The sequence below is a fragment of the Loxodonta africana genome, chromosome 25, assembly GCF_030014295.1.
Source record: "Loxodonta africana isolate mLoxAfr1 chromosome 25, mLoxAfr1.hap2, whole genome shotgun sequence".
Classification (NCBI taxonomy): Eukaryota; Metazoa; Chordata; class Mammalia; order Proboscidea; family Elephantidae; genus Loxodonta; species Loxodonta africana.
Genome location: NC_087366.1, coordinates 59,164,345 through 59,187,750, shown reverse-complemented (window position 1 = coordinate 59,187,750; position 23,406 = coordinate 59,164,345). Strand labels below are relative to the sequence as shown.

Below are 23,406 nucleotides of genomic sequence, written 5' to 3'. Positions count from 1 at the left end.
GTTTAGCTTTAATATGACAAAGGAAAATGTGTTTCAAAATCCTAAATTTACAAAAATGGGGTAATTTTGTGCCTTAACTAATTAAAATAAAGCATCATTTACTTTTGTTGATACTATAATTTCTGTGAAAAGCAACATTAAACAAATAGAGTCCATGTCATTAACCAGCACTCTAATGAACTGTTATCCAATCCCAATTTATTAACAGCTGCTGAAAAATGTAGTAATTAATAGTTTCATTTATTTCTGGCAGACCTACAAAATGACAAATAGTTTTGTATCTGTTGTAAATTAGGTCTCCTTCCTGAACAACAGATGACACCATGGGGAGGAGCGAGCAAGATGAATCCTTGAACCTCTCTGGATCTTTAGAAGATCAAATAAAGAGCATGTAATTCTATGTGTTACGTCTGTAGCAAACGAGTAGTCTGTATTATATGAAAACGAAGGTGCTCTGTATGAGCCAAAGTAGGAACGCTCCTTCTAACCCGATGGGGGAAGGCTGACATGAATGTGTGTGTGTGTGTGTGAGGGTGTGTTTTGATTCTCTGATTAAATCTATCACTGCTTTTTCATTTGAGGAGATTCCTTTTACTACTAATCAAGCAAGATAACGGCAAAAAAAAAAAAAAAAAAAAAATTCCTCCCTACTATCAATTAATGACATAAAAAATTAAAGGACGCAGCATTCTGAGATTAGCAAATCACGTGACACTTAGTAGCTGATGCTCATACTTCCTGGAATGAAGCACAAGTCAATGAGAAAACACGTTTCTAAAAAAAGTAGGATTTAACAATATCCACAATAAAAATGTTTTTACTTCATTCCAAATCGTACGTCAGAATACCAGATGATGTGGTCTCTGAGTCAGCAATAAAAATAACGTAAGGAACCAGTGCAAATTAGATAAAACAAAAACAAAAGATAGCAGATCTAACAGGAAAAGACCAGACGTGGTCTAAATAATTCAATAAAACTGCTTCTTAAAATAGTTGTATTAAAACTATAAAGCTTTCTGCACAGATTTTTAGAATAAAGACTAATAAACAAATATAAACATGTGTTAAAAGATTAAGATCTTTCCAAAAATGACACTTCACTTAGTCTTGGCATTACTTAACATATGTTTGTAAGTGACTTTCAATTTGCGAAGGTTATATTGAACTTTTAGGTGCCAACTAAAAGATTTTAACACGTGAAATAATGACATCTAATTCGATTATGACTAAAGTAGAGCGACAGCTTTTCTAATTTTGAAAAACACAAAATTATTTTTATATACTAAATATATGTAATAAAAAAAGATTGGATATAAGGTCTGGAATTCAAGACAAAGATTTGGGTTGAAGAAATAAGCCTGAGTGGTGCAGTCGTTAAGAGCCAAAAGGTCAGCAGTTAGAATCCACCAGCTGCTCCCTGGAAATCCTATGGGGCAGTTCTACTCTGTCCTGTAGGATCGCTAGGAGGGGCAGTTCTACTCTGTCCTGTAGGATCGCTAGGAGGGGCAGTTCTACTCTGTCCTGTAGGATCGCTATGAGGGGCAGTTCTACTCTGTCCTGTAGGATCGCTAGGAGGGGCAGTTCTACTCTGTCCTGTAGGATCACTATGAGTGGAAATCGACTCAATGGCAAGGGATTTGGTTTTTGGGTGCGTGTGTTTTCCACTTATAAAATGGATTGCATGCAGTGATCACTCAAAAACTACTCCTGAAGGAGCCTCTGGGTGGCGCAGTTAACATGCTCAGTGGCTAAATGAAAGGTTGGAGGTTCAAGACTGCCCAGAGGCACCTCAGAAGAAAGGCTTGGCAATCTACTTCCAAAAAATCAGCCAGTGAAAACCTGATGGAGCACAGCTCTACTCTAACACACGTGAGGCCATCGTGAGTCAGCTCCCACCTGGTGGGAGCTAACAATGACAACGACGATAGCAGCTTTGTCCCAGGTATATTATAATTTTACTAAGAAAAAAAAACAAGAAACATGCCTGCTAACTATTAAATATTAACAGTGATAAGTAACAAGTAGGTAGTTTTTACTTTTATGTAACACTGTATATGCTTTTATGCATCTATTTATTTGATTTTGTGTTTTCCTGAGTTTTTATTTATATTTTATATATATTTATGTTTTCTTTATACCTGCAAAGGTTTTAAGGTAAGTAAAAATAACTGAAGAGCATGAAAAACTCTGAGACACTCATAAAATATTAGATGAGAGATAAAATACAATAAAGCTGAACAAAATTTTCATAGTAGGAAAATGGACAGAGAACATTAAAGAAATGGAAGAAATGACTGGAAATTAAAACTCCACAGACTTACTGAACAGAAGTATCCCATGGGAATAATCAACAAGATGGAAGCAACAAGGAAGAATGTAAGATAGGGAACATGTCACTGCAAGCAGAGGCACTGAGAAATCTTGGGGGAACCCATCGAATTCGTATCTGATGATATTATCACAGCGCTATCTGACACACCTGCTCTATGAAAAAAGTGTACCACAGGGAATAAAAAACAGAAGAAACTAAAAGGAAGATGTGTAAGAGTAGTACCACTTGAATCAATTAAATTATACCTGCATCAAGAGTCAGTATGCTTCTCTCTCAAAAGTTTGGTTATAGGGTCCGTTAAGTGTCATATCTGAGAAGAATGTGAATGTTAATTATGTTTAGAATAAACATGTGGATAAATAAAATGCACTGATATTTTATTAGTAACTTGGATATGATGCACCGGCGTATTACGCTGAGTACTACTGATGGTACGCAGGCATGGGGGTGGACGTGCCTGCCAGAGTGTGAAGGGTGAGAAGCAAGAATCCCAAAAGAAGCCTACCACTGTAGGAAGAGGCAGAAGTATGGGATGCCTTGGTGAGCACAGGGAATCTTCTATTGATAAAGTAGAACTTCCTGGTAGATTAAAATCATTAAAAGGGTTATTTGTTTAAGGAAAAGGAGCCCTGGTAGCGCGGTGGTTAAGCCTTGGCTGCTAACCAAAAGGTAGGCAGTTCGAGCTCACCAGCCAGGAGAAAGACGTGGCAGTCTGCTCCTGTAAGGATTACAGACTTGGAAACCCTATGGGCAGTTCTACTCTGTCCTATAGGGTTGCTATGAGTAGGAATCGACTCAGTGGCAATGGGTTGTTTACGGAAAACCTTAATAGGCTGTCCCTTTTTTTGGATATTGTTACACATAGAACAGCCTATGAGGTGGGAGAGAGACAATTCTCCCGCACCTGTCATTAGTCTAGATGATATTAAAGTGGATGTGGCAGAAAAGGAGAAACGGCATGGGCTGGACACCCAGTCCACAACCAAACTGTACTGTAACTAGTGGTAGGGGTAACAATGTGCTCAGAACCATCTACAGCAGTTCCCCTGAGGTGCAGAGGGTGAGATGCACCACACTGCGAAGGCTAAGCTGTGTCCGTGGCACTCACCTAGGGCTCTCTCTAGCGAGGGCTGAGTCCACTGAGAGCAGACCACTTGTGCACTGTCTTTTCTTACCTGCCTGGTATATGTTGGGAGTAAATGATCCCACAATCCATTGATTTAATGCGCTGCAGTTCTCTTCTCTAACCTTTAAGATTTTTCTCATGTTGAGAAAAGGAAGTGCAGTCGCTCATCCAGAGGGGTAAGAAAAGTCAAGGCAGAATTACAAACACTGAGAAGGAAAATGGCTTTCAAGAAAGGAACATAGAAAAATACACACAAAGAAGGTGGAGAGTTTTAGTCTCGTGTTTAATAAAGTTTGCATCAAAAATTAAACTTGATTATGGCTCTTCTTGCATTTATTTCATCTTTTCAAACTGCCCTGCACCCAACACAACTGACAGCCTCACAGAGACAAGAAAATACACTGGATCCACAAAACAAGACAATGAGGGTACATAAAAGGAATGTTCACAGAAATAAAGAACGTCCAGAAATAAAAAGCATAAAGAATGTTTCTAATTTGAAGAAATAAAGATTTGAGAGATAATGTTTAGAAATTACACAGGAAACTTCCAAGAAGGTAACATAAAGAAGTTAAAAACTTAGAGGACCATTTAAGGGTGCTCCCACATCTAAACAATAGAAGAACACAGAAAACAGCAACTACCAAGAACGAAATCCCAGGCAAAATGGTTTCCAAACCAGAACATAATTCCCAGCTAAGTCAAGTCATGTGAGATTGGAATAAAGACATTTTCAGACATCCAAAGTACACAAATTTTGCCACCACCATCTCTTTCTCAGAAAGAAAAAAGAATGGTATGGGGCTGGTCTCACGCAGAGGAGAGGTGAAGGAAATTCCTAGGAAGACAGTGAAGAGAGTTCCAGGATACCGGATGTGCCGTGGAAGCAGAGAGCAAGCGTTCCAACACAGACCTGAAAAATGGTGGGCACCAGGAGGGATGTCACCAAGAAAAAGAAGTGAGAGGAGTTACATGTCTGTGAAGATGTCGTCAGGGAATCGGTGACAGGCACCCACCCACACTCCGCGGGGGAAAGACCTGGAGATCTATCTGCTCCTGGAAAGATTAAGCCAAAACCCTATGGGGCAGTTCTACATGGGGTCACTATGAACTGGAATTGACTCAATGGCACGCAACAACAATACATAGAAAACAAAGCAAATAAAATCAAGACAACTGCAATATCAGAAAGTTATACAAGAAAAGACATAAATAATCATACTATACTATATGGTTCATCTGTTAATAACATCTATGGCGCCCTGGTGGTACAGTGGTTAAGCGTTTGGCTGCTAACGGAAAGGTTAGCCGTTTAAATCCACCAGCAGCTCCTAGGAAACCCTGTGGACCAATTCTACTCTGTCTTATTGGGTCGCTATGAGTCGGAATTAACTCGACTGCGATGGGTTTGGTTTGGAAACCCTGGTGGTGTAGTGGTTAAGAGCTACCTATGGCTGCTAACCAAAAGGTCGGCAGTTCGAATCCACAGGTGCTCCTTGGAAACCCTGTCTGTCCTCTAGGGTCACTATGGGTTGGAATCGACCCAACAGCAACGGGTTTGGTTTTTGGTTTGGTATGTAACTATTCTAACGAAAACAGTGAACAATGATTTGGCCTGAACATTTTAACTATAAGGGAAGAAAGAGGGAAAGAATTGTGGATACGATTGTGTGTGTATGGAGTGGGGCACGCAACAGGGAGTCAATAGTAACATAAACTAAAAACTTCAAGAAAAGAATATAAGCACGTAATTTAGAAATTCAAAGGTCAGTACTATAATACTATAATAGCTGAAAGTTGCTTCCTTTGAAGAGTGAAATTAGAAAATGGGAAAGGACAGGGCAGGGGTCTGCTATATTTTGATATAAGTCTTACATAGAATGATTTGACTTTTTAAACTATGTACAAGAATAATGTGATAAAAATAAAATTTAACAAGTGCTTAGGAAATATGCAGACAGAAATAATGACAACAAAAATAACAATATCATAGTCATAGTAAGAAGCTAACATTTGAGCTCTCACATTTTAAATGCTTTACAGGTATTAACTCATGCATTTCCTCCCTTTTGGTTTTCTAGGTCCAGGTCTTTGCACATGTAATTATAATACTTTGTGTTCTCCAGCCATCCCTTGAAATCTTCCGTTCAGCTTTGACTTCATCATTTGTTCCTTTTGCTTTAGATACTCATTGTTCAGGAGCAGGTTTCAAAGTCTCTTCTGACATCCATTCTGGTCTTTTCTTTCTTTTTTTTTTAATTTTTATTGTGCTTTAAGTGAAAGTTTAAAAATTGAGTCAGTCTCTTATACAAAAATTTATATACACCTTGCTATATACTCCTAATTGCTCTTCCCCTAATGAGGCAGCACACTCCTTCCCTCCACTCTCTCTTTTCGTGTCCATTCAGCCAGCTTCTAACCCCTTCTGCCCACTCATGTCCCCTCCAGATAGGAGATGCCAACATAGTCTCAAGTGTCTACTTGATCCAAGAAGCTCATTCTTCATCAGCATCTTTTTCTATCCCATTGTCCAGTCCAATCCCTGTCTGAAGAGTTGGCTTTGGGAATGGTTCCTGACCTGGGCTAACAGAAGGTCTGGGGGCCATGACCACCAGGGTCCTTCTTCTTTCCTGTCTTTTCAATGACTCTTGCTTTCTTCATGTATGATGTCCTTGATGTCATTCCACGACTTGTCTGGTCTTCAGGCATTAGTGTTCAATGCATCAAATCTATTCTTGAGATGGTCTCTAAATTCAGGTGGGATATACTCAAGGTTATACTTTGGCTCTCGTGGACTTCTAATTTTCTTCAGCTTCAACTTGAACTTGCATATGAGCAATCAATGGTCTGTTCTGCAGTCCATCCCTGGCCTTGTTCTGACTGATGATATTGAGCTTTTCCATCATCTCTTTCCATAGATGTAGTCTATTTCATTCCTGTGCATTCCATTTAGTGAGGTCCATGTGTACAGTCACCATTTATGCTGTGTTGAAAAAAAGTATTTGCAATGAAGAAGTCATTGGTTTTGCAAAATTCAATCATGCGATCTCCAGCATCGTTTCTATCTCACCGAGGCTGTATTTTCCAACTACCAATCCTTCTTTGTTTCAACTTTCGCATTCTAATCACCAGTAATTATCAACGCACCCTGATTGCATCTTTCTCCTCAAATGTCTTGGCCTATAAGTGCGTTTTCCTCTGGGAATATAGTCACTCTGTCAGGTGATGCTATGAGGGAAGGCTACCATCTGTGTCAGCCCCAAGTAGTTCAGCAATTGGGGTTAAATAAGCCTTAGCGAGGCTTCAGCACCTGAAAACTGGTCACCACACCCCACCCCACAAAAATAATAACTCTAGCCAGGAAAATACCCTTTTCTCTTCACTCTCAGAAAGATGTAGTAAACCTCTAGCTCTGAGCTTTAGAGGGGGCAGGAGTGAAGACCTAACTTGTCACCTAGTCCTATCAAGGTTTCTCAATTCCTCACACAATACCGTGAGCTACACTGAGTTCACTCCTGAAGACACTTGGGCCAGAGGTCTGAATCCTTCTGTGTGGGACAGGTACCAAGTCCCAAGGCAATAGCCAGTGAAAAGCAAGCACAGGCAGTGCCTAGGTTACAAAAGAGATCTGTTCCTGAGTGTGTCTTTAAGAATTTGTAGGTAAGTCAGAACAGGTGCATACAGTTCTTATTTAGCCTTACTTTAGTGCAAGGGAAAACCTGGTGGCGTAGCGGTTAAGAGCTACAGCTGCTAACCAAAAGGTCGGCAGTTCCAGTCCACCAGGTGCTCCTTGGAAAACCTATGGGGCAGCTCTATTCTGTCCTACAGGGTCGCTATGAGTCAGAACCAACTCGATGGGAACAAGTTTGGTTGGTTTTGGTTTAGTGCAAGAAAAGGGAGCCTGGGTGGTGCGGTGGCTAAGCACCTGGCTGCTGACTGAAATGGTGGTGGTTGGAACCCACCCGCCACTCCACGGGAGGAAGATGTGGCCGTCTGCTTCTGTGAAGATTTACAGCCTTGGAAACCCTGTGGGGCAGCTCCACAGGGCTGCTATGAGTTGGAGTCAACGAGACAGCAGTGGCTGAGTCTGAGTGCAAGAAAAGCCTTTTCAATGATTTAAAAGCTGTACATGCAGTAAGTGAAGGTGACTGATGAATCTGTCGAGAGTAGGGGTTGGTGGGATCACGTCAGAGTGAGGGCAAGTTGATGTAACATTAAAAGGCAAGTATCAGTTGTTGGGAAGTCGGATGTTCAGAACTTGGGGGCTGCCTGTATAGAATGCCAAAGGTACCCCTCTTATTTAATTCTTCCTCAGCCGGGCTGGATTGTCTCCTGCCTCGGGCCAAAGCCAACCTACCTAACATATCCCAACTCAGAATAAAATAGCCCCCATAAATTGCAGAACTTCTCAGTAGCTTTCTGTTTATTTCCTTTTTCTAAATTTCTCCTGGGTTGATCTTGGGGGGAGGGAGGCAGTAATGCTGTAGTTCAGAATCTTGACTGAAACGTGAACTGGAACCAAGTTCCTTATTTTCTAATTTGAGCGTACAAGGCAGTAAAGTTTCCTGTAATTACCATCTAACTGGAAGCCACAAGTTTTATCATGACTATGATTTTTTGGGGACACATCAATACTTAGAAAAAGCATTTTTTTAGAACTCCAAAAAAAAGTTTTTTGTTACTAAATTGTAATTTAATTACATCCAGGTCAGCGAATATCATCTTTATGATTCATATTCACTGAAATTTGTTGATACTAGCTCTACGGCACGTTGAGTAAGCAGTCAACTTCTGTAAGAGTTCCATGCGCCTCTGAGAAGAAGGTTCTCTCAAATAGTTGAGCACCGTGTTTTACATAATTTTATTAAAGCAAGCTGGTTAGCTTTCTGTTATACAAATTTTCCGTTTATAAATTTTTCGATGGCTTGACCTACCAGTGAGTGAGAATTTTATTAAAGTAGGGGCACTGTGATGGTGGATCAGTGAATTCTTCATGTATTGCAGTGATATCTGCTTCACATATTTTAAGGCTATTTTATTCCATTCATACAAGAATAAAATGATTAACCTTTCTGGTGAGTAGAATCTTCTATTGTTTAAACAATGACTCTTTTAAGTTTGTTAATACTTTTGTTCTCAGGTTTCATTGGTCTGATATGGGGACTTTCTCATATACCTGGTGCATCTTGTCCCATTCGTTAGTTACCCACCTTTCTTTGTGCTTGTATTTCAGGTGTACCTCCTACAAAGAGCTTATCAGCAGATCTTTTTTTCTTTTTTTAAAATCCAATCTGGCTAGTTCAGCTTAATCCATAAATATTATGATAATTGATATTTATAAATTTAATGCTTTCTATGTATCCCACTTTTTTTTTCCTTTTTTTGATTTTCTTTTAATGGATTTTTTTTTTTTTTTTCCTTTTGGCAATACATTATTTCATTTTTCCCCTTCCACTGGTTTGAAAATCACCCACTCACTTCTGTTGACTTAGTAGCTCTTCCTGGTATCTTACCATGCATACTTAACACAGTCTTATCAAGTATCAGTCTCTTAACCAACCAATGAGGTAAACATCCTAAGCCATTCAAGGACCTTGGATTGGACTTTTATATAATCACTACCACTGCCAGCTTAAAATGCTATTACTACCCACTACTTTAGATTTGTCGTTTTAAAAGTCTTACAAATTACATGTTATTATAAATACCACTTTATATAAAATAATGGTTGTTTAAATTTATATCTTTATTCATTTATTGGCTCAGGATTCATTCTTATATCTCAGGTCTTCCCTGGAAAATCACCTCGTTGAAATACAACCATTAAAATTCTTTGCTATGAGTTGGAATCGACTTGATGGCAGTGGGTAGTAAAGGTTTGTTAGCAATAAACTTTCTCAGGTTTTGAAAATCTTAAAATGTCTTTACTTCATCCTTATACATGAAAGATGGTTTTGTAAGAGGACAACATATTTTCTCTCGGTACACTGAAGATGAGCCCACTGTCTTCTGATTTCTACTGTGGCTACTAAAAATCTGTCATTTTCTTTGTAGACAGTTTGCCCTTTCTCTCTGGATTCTTTTAAGACCTCTTCTCTGCCTTTGGTGTATTATAATATACTACTCAGTGTGGATTTCTATTTATTTACTTTATTTGGTATTCACTGTGCTTTCTATGGAAACCCTGGTGGCACAGTGCTTAAGTGCTACGGCTGCTAATCAAAAGGTCGGCAGTTTGAATCCAATAGGCGCTCCCTGGAAACTCTATAGGGCAGTTCTACTCTGTTCTATAGGGTTGCTATGAGTTGGAATTGACTTGATGGCAACAGGTTTGGTTTGGTTTTTGGTTTTGTGCTTTCTGTATCTGTATCTATGGATTTAGAACACCAGTTTTAGAAAGTCTGAGTCAACATCTCTTCAAATATCATGTTTTTTCAGCCCTTCTATTCTCCCCATTAAGGATTCTGATTAAATATATTTTAGATCTTCTCTGCACTTCTTAACCACCCTTTTGTATTTTCCATCTCCTTGTATTTTTACACTATAGTGGCCTATCTTTCAGGTATATCTTCCAGCCCACCAATTATCTCTTCAGTGATATTTCTCACAATTATATTTGCTTCTTTCACAATTCTGCTTTATTGTTTCTTGCTCATTTTATTTCTATAAGCTTTCATCCATAGTTATTATATAATCTGTAACTTAATATTTTAGTATCTGACATTTTTAGGGGTAAATTTTTTTTTTTTCCTGTTGACTATCACTGATGGTGAATTATTTCATTATATGTTTGCCAATTTTTGATTGTCTAAATTAGGTATTGCAAACTATGGAGCAGTTCTACTCTGTCCTATAGGGTTGCTATCAATCGGAATCGACTCGACGGCACTGGGTTTGGTTTTGGTTTTAAATTAGGTATAAGAGCCCTGCTGACAGTGGTCAAGCGTTTGGCTGCTAACTGAAAAGCTGGAGGATCAAACCTGCCAGCCACTCCATGGCAGAAAGATGAGGCAGTCCGCGTCCGTAAGGACTACAGCCTTAGAAACCCTATGGGGCAGTTCTACTCTGTCTTACAGGGTCCCTATGACTTGGGATTGACTCATCGACAATGGATTTGGTTTTAAATTAGGGATGTTAGGGTTCCCCTTTGCTTCCACAGAAAGTGGGGTTTCTCAGCTGGAATTAGTCTGCTGTACAAGATGGTGCTTTAAAGCAGTATTGCTTGCTTTGGAATGTTAAGCACACGGCTAGTATACGAGCAATGGAAAGCCATGGGACGTTGGGGTGTTACAATGGCTGCTGAGGTCAGCTACCCATCTTGTTAAAAAATGAAATAATCTAAGTGTAAATCTCACGGCAGCAGTTCGCCTCAATATTCTGACAAGAAGGGTAGCCATCTTCATCTAAGTGGTCTTCGGAAACACCACATGTAAAGTTTGAGAAATATATTGTCTAAAATGGTTAAATTACGGTAAATTTTTTGTATTTAGAAGAAAAAAAATAACACTGGGTAAACAATATAAAGACAAGCAGGAACCTACAAGCACTTTTTTTAAAGGAATTTTTCTTTTCAAATCTTCATTTAAATGTCATTAGAATACATATACGGTATTTTTTTAATCCAAATAGCGTACATGGTCTACATTTGCTTGCCAGTCACGCTCCCCCCGCCTCCTTTGAGGTATTTTCCTAAACACTCTATACTCTTTTTTTTTTTTACAGCTACATGTGAAAAAAAATTGATATAGCAATGCTTATGAAAATACCTCACAGGGGGATGGCAAGGCTGGCAAACAAATGTAGCAGGCACACGTTATTTGTGTAAAAATACAGTATCGTTTTCTTATAAGCTCTATGTATTGTTTAAGTTTGGGGGAAAAAGGTTAACTCTACTGTTTTTTAATCTAAAAATAAAATAATTATTCTGAATCCTGATCTGTAATTTTCTACATTAGCTATAAAAAAGCAAAAATTTCCCTTCCTTTTAAAAATCCATTCTTTATTTTTCACTAGTTTATTTAAATATAAATAAAATGGCACTGTTCTATTCATTACTAATAATTCTAAAATACATTCTAGTAAATAACATATAAAATATTTTAAGTAGACCTTTTAGAACCAAAGGCAACCCAAGTTGCAACTCACCACATTTATATTTGTATGGAAAAAATGACACATGATTTAATGAGAATTAAATGTGATTTTGAATTGCTTACCTGCTGGCTGTTTTCACAGAACAGTTTTTCTTGTGTCCTCTTTCAGCTCGGTTATCTCTCAGAAGCTGATGCTACACAAAATGTTAAGACAAAGTTGTAGAAACAGAGATATTTTCATTATATCATTCTGCAAGTAGAAAAATATTCTCATTCAAATGGACCTGAATGGTTTACTTGCATCACTTTTTTCTACTGTTTTCTCCCAAAGGAAAGACGACCATTTTCGCTAGAGATGTCAGTACTGCTCCTACAAAACTGCTAGGAAGAGCTGGCTGTTCCGTGCTTCCTCCGAGCGCAGCTGCTCTCCTAGCTGATTAATGCCCTGTGAGTCTCTGGAGTGGACCCGTGTTCTCTGGAGTGGCCCAGAGTGGAGTGGTCACCTGAGTGCAACTTCTCTGGTCAATGACCTCTACCACTGTATACAGTTTGTTTTAGGATTTGTCAACTAAACTGACATAAACAAGCTAATAGTATTCCCTCTGTGCCCATTGGCCAAACATGGTAAAGGAACACACTTAAAACATTTCTTTTCAAAGAAATTATTGGCTTGGAAATATGTAATTAAAAAAATATATATTTCGTTGATTCCTCAAAATGCCTTACCATCCATTTCCCTTCACACTTGCTTTACTCTAACTAATTTGAAAGAAAAAAAAAAAAAAAAAGCAAATAGTTAATTAATACTCTTTACTACATGTTTACTCAAACTGTAGCTTATCTTGTTTACGCAGAAATATGATTATATGCAAGACTGGGTTACGAAGGAGTTGTGCCGCATATTAGAAATTAACACTAACAAAGTAAAAGTCTTAGAAGTAATAACACAGGAGAGAACTGGATTCTAATCCCAACTGCACCAGTAACTGATAAGTCACAGGTTACAGTCAGCTCTAACATGTACAAGCTGGGCAACCTTAGACAAAGTAGTTAACCTCTCTAAGCCTCGATTCTCCATCTGTAAAATGGGGGAAACAATAATGTCTACCTAGAAGTCTGCAGGAAACCCTGGTGGTGTAGTGGTTAAGAGACATGGCTGCTAACCAAAAGGTCGGCAGTTCGAACCCACCAGGCACTCCGTGAAAACTCTGTGGGGGCAGTTCTACTCTGTCCTATTGGGTCTCTATGTGTCGGAACCGACTCGACAGCAGTGGGTTTTTTTTTTGTTGTTGTTGATATAAGGCTGCTGTATTAGATAAATCACATAAAACTCTTAGCACTCTGGCTGGCACAGAGGAAATGCTAGGAAAACAGCTCAAATGCTACAACTGCGATTATTATCACTATGAATACTGAGCATGGGTGTCAGTGGGTACTGTCTGGCCAGTATCAATATCAATAACCTCTAATGAAGGACAACTTCTTTGAACTGTTTAATGATATCATTTAGAATCTCTTATTAGCATCATTTGGCTGTCTTTGAGAATGAAGAGACCTTATTAGATCACCAAAAATGTGGTTAGATCATTCATTCTTTTAGGAATGTTTTAATATTTGGCTGTCTTTGAGAATGAAGAGACCTTATTAGATCACCAAAAATGTGGTTAGATCATTCATTCTTTTAGGAATGTTTTAATTAAATGATACATCTTAAATTTCTCATAAATATCCACTTGTTTCCATCCCATTGTCATGATCCTAATCCAGATCACCGCTTTGTCTCACCTGTTACGGCCTCCTAAACTGCCTTGCTGCCTCCAGGGTTGCTCTTGTCTAACCCATTCCCCACACTGCTGTCAGTGGGATCTTTCTAAAATGTAGATCTGATTATATCACTCTCTGGATTTAAAACTCTTCAATGATTTCCTTTTCTTCATATAAAGTCCAAAATCTTGTACGTGGCTCTCGTGGCCCTTCATAACCTGATGACGTCTCTAAAGTTATAATCTATCACGTTTTTCCTCTATTTCCAACCTAATCTCCTTACGTCTGAATTATACACCCCAGCCATACTGAACTTTTTAGTGTGAGGTGTGTACCATGTTCTTGTTCACCTCTGGCCCTTTGCTGTATCATTCACCCCGCTTCCATCTCCCGGATCCTGCACAGTGTCTGGAGCCTTTTTCGTGCTCAATAAATATTTGTTGAATGAATAAATGAGCTGGGGAAATGGGGAGTGAGATTTGGTATCTGATAAGTAGCTGAAGCCATATCTCATTATTACCACCTATAGGAAATAGCACCCATTTGTCTTAAGTCCATTAATCTGAAAGTGTTTCAATTTAGAAACACTTCGTACCATCAACACTAGACTGTTTCTGAAAATTAAAAGAAAAAGTAATTACTTTGGCATTTCCAGGGCTAGTGCCTTTTTAAAAAATACATACAAACCAACACTTGTGACACAGATAGCTAGAGGTAACATGATGAAATCTCTGCCCCTCTCTTCAATAAACATGAGTCGGAATCGACTTGATGGCGACGGGTTAGGTTTTGGGTTTATCTTCAATAAACAGTAGTAAAGTAACTTCTCTAATTTTAACATAAAAGAGAGATATTTGATCACTATTTGAGTAGTTTTTGTTAAAACAAGGAAGTCAAAATTCAAAAGGCAATGTTCTAAAATAAGAACTGCATGGTTTATTTTTTAAAATACAACTACAATGACCAAAATAAATACTAGAACGTATCTGATATAAATATTAGGCTAGATAGTTCCCTGAATGGCCAGCACCCAGATGAAATTAAATGAGATTGTACTTTCTCTGAACTATGATATTAAACCTCCTTCTAGTAGGCATGACGAAGACTTGCTTTCTTCCTCAAATTTATGGTTCTAATGGTCTCTGTACATAAAAAGAGACAAGTATAGGAACTTAATAAAGTGCACCTACATTAAAAGGCTATCACAAAATTTATCTTTCTTCACTGACATAATGGAAAATCTGGGTTTACCTTTGTAACTTTAAAGTCAAACTTAGGTAAAAATATGGACTCAGATGTTTGGGTCATGAATCTGACAAGTTAATATTTGATCCTTCATCTTTCACAGGTTAAAACAGAAAATTTAATCTACAGTGTTACAAGAACAATTGAAAACATACGCTTTTATTTAAAAGTTACCCAACACATTTCTGCTGTGCTCCAAAGCACTGAAGGGAAAAAAAAAAGGAAATTGGGTCATGAATTCCCAGTAGAAAGAAACAAGGATCCTTGCACCCTGCTCTAGTAAGCAAGAGTACTCATCCAGTTTAGAAAAATTCTTCTTAATGAGAACTCTTCTGCTTCCTTGGACTCCTATCAGTGTCACAAGTGAGGTCATTTTTTGGGGTTCTGGTTCAATAATGTCAAGTCTGATCAAAAACAGAACTTCTGAATATGGTGCGAAGTGCTTCTTACCTTCCAACTTTCAGATTGCTGGACTTAGGCCAAACGGAGATACAATTCCCTTATTAGGACTTAGGCCAAACGGAGATACAATTCCCTTATTAGTGACCTGCAGACGTACATTAAAAAATGACTCGTATGAGAATTACGTTAAAATCCATAAACACAAAATCTAGTACATGTGATGTTTGTAAAAGATACATAATTAAACAATTAAAAACTACTGAACTGAACCAGGAAGAGAGGCATTCTCTGTGGATAATGACCTTGACTGTTATCGAAAGGCTAAGAGTTTCTGCTGCTAAATAAAAAAAAAAAAAAGTTTTTTTTTTATTGATGGCATTTTTACAAGATTTCTTAAAAGCCCCACATCCCCAACGTAAGAGGAAGAGCAAAGAGTGGAGCTCTTAGTCCAGAGCAATCCTTTCTTCACTACCTCATGTTCCTAAAGCATTTCAGCTCGGGAGTGTGTCTACTGGCAGCCAGGTTTCAGGTGTCTCTTCAAAGGTCTACAGAAGGATTTGAAGTCTCTTGACACTCTGCCTCACAGTGCTTCGACCTTACAAGGAGAACTAAGTAATGTGAACTATGAGCGATGAGTCATTAAGATACCTGTACGTTCAGTCAAAACAGCAAACCACAGGATGCCCAAGAAGGCAAAGCCTTAGAATTAAAGTAGGCCAGGAAAAAAGCTTAAAGCTGCCTTTCCTTCCTCTCTTTCACCCCCGCACAGACCCTGACATTTCTACTTTGTGGCCTCCATCGTGCTCTCTCTAGTGTCTTCGCAAACATTTATCAATATATTGTAGTTCCTGGTTTCCCCACCCGAGACTATAACCACCTGAGGGAAAAGCTATGTTGCTTTATACAAATATCTCTAACATCTAGCGTAGTACCCAATAGGTAATAGTTGATACGTAGTAGTTATTTAATAAATGTACATTAAGGATGTTTTTGTTGCTGTTATGTGCCGTTGAGTCGCTTCCGACTCATAGTGACCCTACAGGATACAGCAGAACTGTCCCATAGGGTTTCCAAGGAGCGGCTGGTAGATTGAACTGCTGACCTTTTGGTTAGCAGTTGAGCTCCTAACCACTATGCCACCAGGGCTCCCATAAATGTATATTAAAGGAATGGTTACTATGCACAGAATGGAAATGGATTCAGCACTAAAGAACACAAAGAAAGAAGAAGAATAGTAAAGGGTAGGATTTCAAAAGAAGTGGTGTTGGTATGATCATTTCTCTGCGTTGATACGTTGGTATGGGAGACCATGCATGCCGTCCTCATTCATTCCACAATATATGGTGAGTCTGTACTTCTTCATGGTCTGGGAAGTCATCATTTGTATCTAGGGTTAGCCAAGGCTTTACTGCACTATAATTATTATCATTAGACAGGTTTAAGGCGAACTAAGGAATTATTATCCCTTAAAATATAAAATATAAAATGTATGTGTTTTTGGATACAGATATGTTTGTATTCATTAATTAGTAACCTGTCTAATCAAAATAAAAATTTGAGATGGCATACCAAAGTTTAAGTAAAAGGGTGATGTTAGTTATCAGCTATTAGTTCATCTTTAGCTGCAGAAGTAAGCTTGGCTGGAAACAATCAGGTATACTGTAATCTAAAATACAAATTTATAGCATCACTTCAGTATTTCTCAAATTCTGAAGGGCAGAAAATGAACTTTATAAAAAATTTTATTTTGAGGTAAAATACATCCTGATGTAACTTGCTACTATGAGGAGAATCTTATAGACATTAGAGCTCAGCCTTGTATACAGAAGGATATGAATCACAGGGGAAAGCAATGTTTGACTTTTGCATTGTTATAATAAATAAAAGAAACATACCATTTTTACCATAGATGTAATTTCTCGTAGTCTAGTTAATTTCCAAATGTTTATGAACAGTGGTACATATTTCATTATTAACATGAGAAGTATTTTTAAAGAAGCAAATTGCCATCATGGAAAAAGGCAAGTTTATGAAAAATCATTAAAACTAAATTCACGAAATATTTTTCTTTTATTATGCCCATGGGTGCTAAGAAACAAAGTACAGCTGATAATGAAGTACTTGGCACCTTCCTTTAGAAGTAAAAGAACTATGGCATATGCGAGCAGCCGTGGACCTGCCACCCAGCTGAAGAGATAAAGCCTCACCAATATCATTCTGTAACCAATTACCACTGCCTAGAACAAACCCCTCCCTATGGACCACTCACCCCCCACCCCTGAGAAAGCACCCCCTCTGGATTTGAGGTTTATCATCCCCGCCTATTTTAAAGGTCAACTTTCTTATGTATCATATTTTTGACTCACTTAAAAAATAACTTTCATAATTGATAACGAAAAAAAGAAGTTTTGCAAGGATGCAAACTTTATGCAAAATCTACGTGCTTCATACTTTGGCACAAGTATGAGCCCTAAACTGCCTTACCGGGCTTCAGGGGGGGTATGGGTATATTTAAGGGGCAGAGAAAGTAGGCTACTTACTTTACATGTCAAGTTAACTAAAACGAACATCAAATTCTTGCCATGTCAACTAATCGCTGTGCTGCCATGCATACTAATCAGAGATTTTTTTAATGAAACAACTAACTCATCTAGAAATAAAAACTTGTAAGAAACCATTGCCACTTTCAAAGTTAAACACATTCTCTTGCTGGCTGGTGTACAGTTACTACAAATCAATTTCTTACGCATTGATACCTTAACTTTTTGAAAAATCACTTTAAGGACTGAAGTCTGACCAACAAGTGCATTCCAGAGCATTCCAGGGGTCAAATTCGTGACTGAAGACGGTGGCAGTGAAGGAGAACTCTGGTGCTCATCAAGGACTGTTCATTTAGCCAGTGTCTGAAGCACCGGCACAATTAACTCCTTTTAAAACAAGCTGGGGATTTATATCCTTGCATACAGCTGATCTACTGCCCTGAAGGGGGATAGTTAAATATTTGAAGGAGCCTGAGCAACTTCCTTTCAGACGAGAACGGTTCTTACCTGGCCATGCTCTGTCCTAGCCCCAGGGCTAAACCAATGGCTGCAGAGGAAAGAGATGAGGAATTAGCGAGAACCTAGCTAAGAGCGCCTGCTATCACAAGACCAATCTGCGTGGGCTTTAAGAAATTCATTCTTCACCAGCAATACAGCCTTAAAATCGCTTTATTTTAATGGATATTTCATGTAATTCTAGACTTACACCAATTTTGACAGAAATGTAAGAGCGCTCATAACCCAGTAATTTTCAATTTAATAAGCAAACTGAGTTAGAATTACATTTCCATTTAATTATGTTAACATAAACTGCTGGGACTGTATTCATTTTACGAATCAATTCTGGTTATAAAACGTACAAATGCTATCATTTACCACAACTTAATTACAGTGTCATTACAACAAATTATGACCATTTGATTGTTGGAATTTTAAAAAATGCTTAATCTTAAATAAGGATCTTAACAAGAATCTTAAACAGGAATGTTATATCCTTCTGGCTCGGAATTGACTCGACAGCACTGGGCTTATGGTCTCATGCACGGTCACACAAAAGCCCAAGATGTGACTTCTGGAGCAGCAGCTGAAGGTACCGTGGACCCATTCCTTCCGCAGCTCAAACAACCTGAATTCTGCCTGACAACAAGCTCAACAACAGCAGTAAATATACAGACATCACTGCCCAGTGGGAGCCTTCCCTTCCCACACTGGGCCCCGCCCTGCCAGTCCCACCCTACATTGCTGCATCAGCCCCTGGGACTCTTAATACTGACCTGACTGGGGACCTTTTCTCTGGGGGTTGTTATCATCAGCTATTTGCCCAGACCTCTGGCAGTATTCTGCCTAAAAACTAACTGCAAACATCAAGGACTAGGAAAATGAAGAGGCAATGTGGCAAATTAACTGCTAAAAGTCCACAATCATAGGGAATGATATCAATATTACAATTATTCTTATCATTAGTTACCATTATTAATATTTCAAAAACAACACCAAGTACCACTATGTACCAAGCACTCTTTAGACACTGGATATTTATTAAGATCCTCGCAAAAATCCTACAATGTAACAGTACTGTCACGTTCCAGGTGCAGAAACAAAAGCTTAGCTGTCAGGTCCCTCTCTGCCCAGGGTGTAGGTCACCATATCCTGCCGCAGAAGAGCACTTGGCTTACACTGACAGGACACCTTTCCCGGGATCCTTGAGGATGCTGCAGTGCTACGACCTGAGAATACAGCCTCCATCGTAGAAGGCTTTGTCTGCACTCTTACGGAAATATTTCTCAGCCTCCTGGACAGTGATGCCCCGTGGCATGTCAGATTCCACCACTGAGTAGGAACGGACACTTACTGGTGTAAGTAAATGACACCTGGGTTAATTACTAGATTAATTAGCTAGAAACAAATTATTCACTGAATTTCCTCTGAAATTTGACTAACATGTATCCTCTCTCCTATGGGTTGTACTTTTTCCTGTTAATGTTTTATTGTCTTTTAGGCGAAAGTTTATACAGCAAATTAGGTTCCCATTTAACAAGTTTTGAACAGATTGTTCTGTGACACTGGTTACAATTTTCACAATGTGTCAGCATTCTCATTATTTCCGTTCTGTCTGTTCTATTTCCATTGATCTAGCTTCCTTGCCTCACTGTGCCTTCTCATCTCTGCTTTTCAGTAAATGTTGACCGTTTGGTCTCATATAGTTGACTGTTTAAGGGAGCACATTCCTCGCTGGTGATATTGTTTATTTTATAAGCCAATCTCTGGCTTAAAGGTAATCTCCGAGAGTGGCCTCAGTTCTAAGTTAAAAACGTATCTTAGAGAGACTGTCTCGGGGGTTTCTCTAGTTGCTATCAATTCAGTAGGTCTGTTTTTTTTTTTTTTTAGGAATTTGAGCTTTGTTCCACATTTTTCTCCCATCCTATCTGGAACCTTCTATTGTGTCCTTGGTCAAAATGGTCAGTCGTGGTAGCTGGGCATCATCTAGGTGTTCTGGTCTCAGGCTAGAAGAGGCCATGGTTTGTGTGGGCTATTAGTTCTGTGGACTAGTTTCTTCTTTGAGTCTTTGGTTCCCTTCACCCTCTTTTGTGCCAGATGGGAAGAGACCAGTATCTGTATCTTAGATGGTCACTTGTGTACCTTTTTCTTTAAAGAAAATCTTTAAATCAAATGCATACTCACAGTTAAAAAAAAAGATAACAATAAAAGGAATAAAAACAGCAGTATCTTGCTCCCTCCATCTATCCTGACTCCTAATCTCTGTCCAAGGAGTCTTGGTGGTACAATGGCTAAAAGCTTGGCTGTTAACCAAAGGTTGGTGGTTGGAACCCACCAGCTGCTCCTCAGGAGAAAAGACCTGGCAATCTGTTCCCGTAAAGATTACAGCCTAGGAACCCCTATGGGGAAGCTCTTCTTTGTCCTACAGGGTCCTATGAACCTGAATAGACTCAACGGCACACAACAATCTCTGCCTAGAGACACGATGGCACGCACTTTCTTAGTTGTTTCTTTTGGTATTTAACTCCATATTTCTAATGAATATGATTATACTGATATTTTGTGATTACTTGGTTTTTGACTTATTATCATAAATTTAGCTCTTTTATAACTCCTAACCCCCATTTCCAGTTATGACACTTTTTTTTGATTAATCAATTGTAAATGCAGACATTACTATAACTATGTAAATATTGTCTACTCTGAGTCTTTCTTTTTGTTTCTCCTTAAGTTGACAGTTGCCTTGTTTTTCTTCCTTTGGTAAGTTTTCTATGTACTCACCAGTCTTGTTTGTTAAATCCTTACCATTGTTAGTTTTTCAAACGGAAAATTTTCAGATAATACATCCATTTCTTACTCTAGCTCTGGCCCCCCAGAGATCTCCTTCCCAAAGCCCTCTGTCCACTTGGTCTCAGCTGGGGAGCTGCTCTCCAGGTCCGTCCTGGAACTTCTCTTTGTCCTCTAGCCTCTAACCTTTCACTTAGCAGTCAAGTGTGTTAACTGTTTGCACTACCCAGAGACTTCTGGATGCTTTTGGGAGGTTCTAAAAAGTAGAAGGTCAGCAAAAAAGAGACAGACTCTCAATGAGACGGAAAGACAGTCAAGAATGGGCTCAAGCATCAGGATTGTGAGGATGGTACAGAATCCAGCAATGTTTTGTTCTGTTCTATGTAAGGTCCTTATAAGTTGGGGTCAACTCAATGGCACCTAACAAGGATAATTTCAGTAGTAATGGGCCTTTTTCATTTACTGTTTTGGGTGAGCTCTTTCTATCTAAAGTTCTGTGTCTTTCACTACAAAAATAATTGTTTATTTTTTAAATAGACTTTTTAATTTTAGAGCAGTTTTAAGTTTAGAGAAAAATTAAACAGAAAGTACAGCGCTCCCATATACTCCCCCACCCACATTTCCCTATCATTAACACCATTATTAACACCAAGTGCAGTAATTTGTTACACCCGATGAACCATTACTGACATCTTATTATTAACTGAAGTCCACAGCTGACATTAGGGCTCACTTCTTGTGTTGTACAGTTCTGTGGGTTCTGACATACGCAATGCCCTGCATCTACCATTACGGTATCTACAGACTAGTTTCACTGCCCTAAAAATCCCCTCTGCTCCACATACTCATCCCTCCCTCTCTTCCCCAAACTCCTGACAACCACTGGTCTTGTTACTGTAATTATAGTTTCACCTTTTCCAGGATGTCTTATTATTGGAATTATTCAGTATTTAGCCTTTTTAGATTGGCTTCTTTCATTTAGTAATACGTATTTAAGGTTCATCCATGTCTTTTATAGCCTGATGGCTTATTTCTTTTTACTGCCAAATAATATTCCATTGTACAGATATCCCATAGTTTTTTCAATCCAATCACCTATTGAAGGACATTTTTGTTGCTTCCAATTTCTGGCAATTATGAATAAAGATGCTGTAAACATTCGTGTGCAAATTTCTTTTTTTTTTTTTTTGTGCCTGAATATTCATAGCAGCTTTATTTGCAACAGATCCCAAATGAAGGGAATGCAAATATCTATCAGTAGGCTAATGGACAACTTATGGTATATTGGTATAATTCAATACCATTCAGCAATAAAAAGCAATGAAATACTGATGAACATAGTAACATGGGTGCATACTATTCTGAGCAAAAGAAGCTAGACACAAAAAGTATATACTTTATTATTCAATGTGTAAAATTCTAGAAATGGCAAATCTAGTCTATAGATACTTCTGGCTGAAAGCAGAGAATACCAGAAAGATGTTTATCTTTATTTTACTGACTATGCTAGGACATTCGACTGTGTGGATCATAACAAATTATGGGTAACATTGAGAAGAAGAGGAATTCCAGAACACTTAATTGTACTCACGGAGAACTGTACTTAGAGTCCCTGATGGAACAGGAGAAAAGTGTGGTGCAGAACTCAAATTCAAGTAAAAAGACCAGACTTATTGGTCCAACTGAGACTGGAGGGTCCCCAGGAGCCCTGGCCGACAGATGGTCTCTCAACCCAGAAGTAAAGCCATTCCTGAAGCCCACCCCCCAGATAAAGACCAGACTGGACCACAAAACGTGATAATACTTGTGAGGAGTGTGCTTCTTAGTTCAAGCAAATATACGAGATCAAATGGGCAGCTCTTGTCTGGAGGCAGGATGAGAAGGCAGAAAGGAACAGAAGCTGGTTGGATGGACACAGGAAACCTGGGGTAGAAAGGGGGAGTGTGTTGCACCAGTGTCACATAACAATATGTGATAAAGTTTTTTTTTGTAAGGATTTTTTTTTTTTAGACGAAGGTTAACAGAACAAACTAATTTCTCATTAAACAGCACATGTATTGTTTTATGACATTGGTTAGCATGGGTAACATGATAACACACTCCCTTCTCCACTTTGGGTTCCCTATTACCAGCTTTCCTGTTCCCTCCTGCTGTCCATTCCCTGCACCCGGGCTGCTGTGCCCCTTTAGTCTAGTTTTGTTTTATGGCCCTGTCTAATCTTTGGCTTAAGGGTGAACCTTGGAGTGACTTCACTACTGAGCCAAAAGGGCGTCAGGGGGCCATACTCTTATGGTTTTTCCAGTCTCCATCAGGCCAGTAAGTTTGGTCTTTTTTTGTGAGTTAGACTTTTGTTCTACATTTTTCTCCAGCTCTGTCTGGGACCCTCTATTGTGATCCTTGTCAGAGCAGTCAGTGGTGGTAGCCAGGCAGCACCTAGCTGGTGGAGGCCATGGTAGTTGTGGTCCATTAGTCCTCTGGACTTATCTTTCCCTTGTATCTTTAGTTTTCTTCATTCTCCCTTGCGCCCGAAGGAGTGAGACCCATGGAGTATCTTAGATGGCTCGCATGCAAATTTTTATGTGGAAATAAGTTTTCAAATCCTTTGGGATGGTATGGTAA

At 38.8% G+C, this 23,406-nt stretch overlaps 1 protein-coding gene across 5 annotated transcripts in view; it reads right to left on the bottom strand.

Moving 5' to 3' along the window:
• The window catches only part of GPATCH2 (G-patch domain containing 2), a 200,365-nt gene that overhangs the window by 38,417 nt on the left and 138,542 nt on the right, over positions 1-23,406 (bottom strand). For 3 of the 5 annotated variants that reach the window (XM_010599412.3, XM_023538698.2, XM_023538696.2), the window contains 2 exons: positions 18,010-18,049; positions 11,675-11,745 (listed from right to left, as the gene is read on the bottom strand). The exons of 1 other annotated variant lie outside the window; for it this stretch is intronic. In XM_010599412.3, coding sequence (XP_010597714.1) covers positions 11,675-11,745; positions 18,010-18,049 — 111 coding nt within the window. Of the gene's footprint in view, positions 1-649; positions 6,442-11,674; positions 11,746-18,009; positions 18,050-23,406 lie in introns of those variants that run through there. One more of the 5 variants, XM_064276904.1, reaches the window with a different exon arrangement.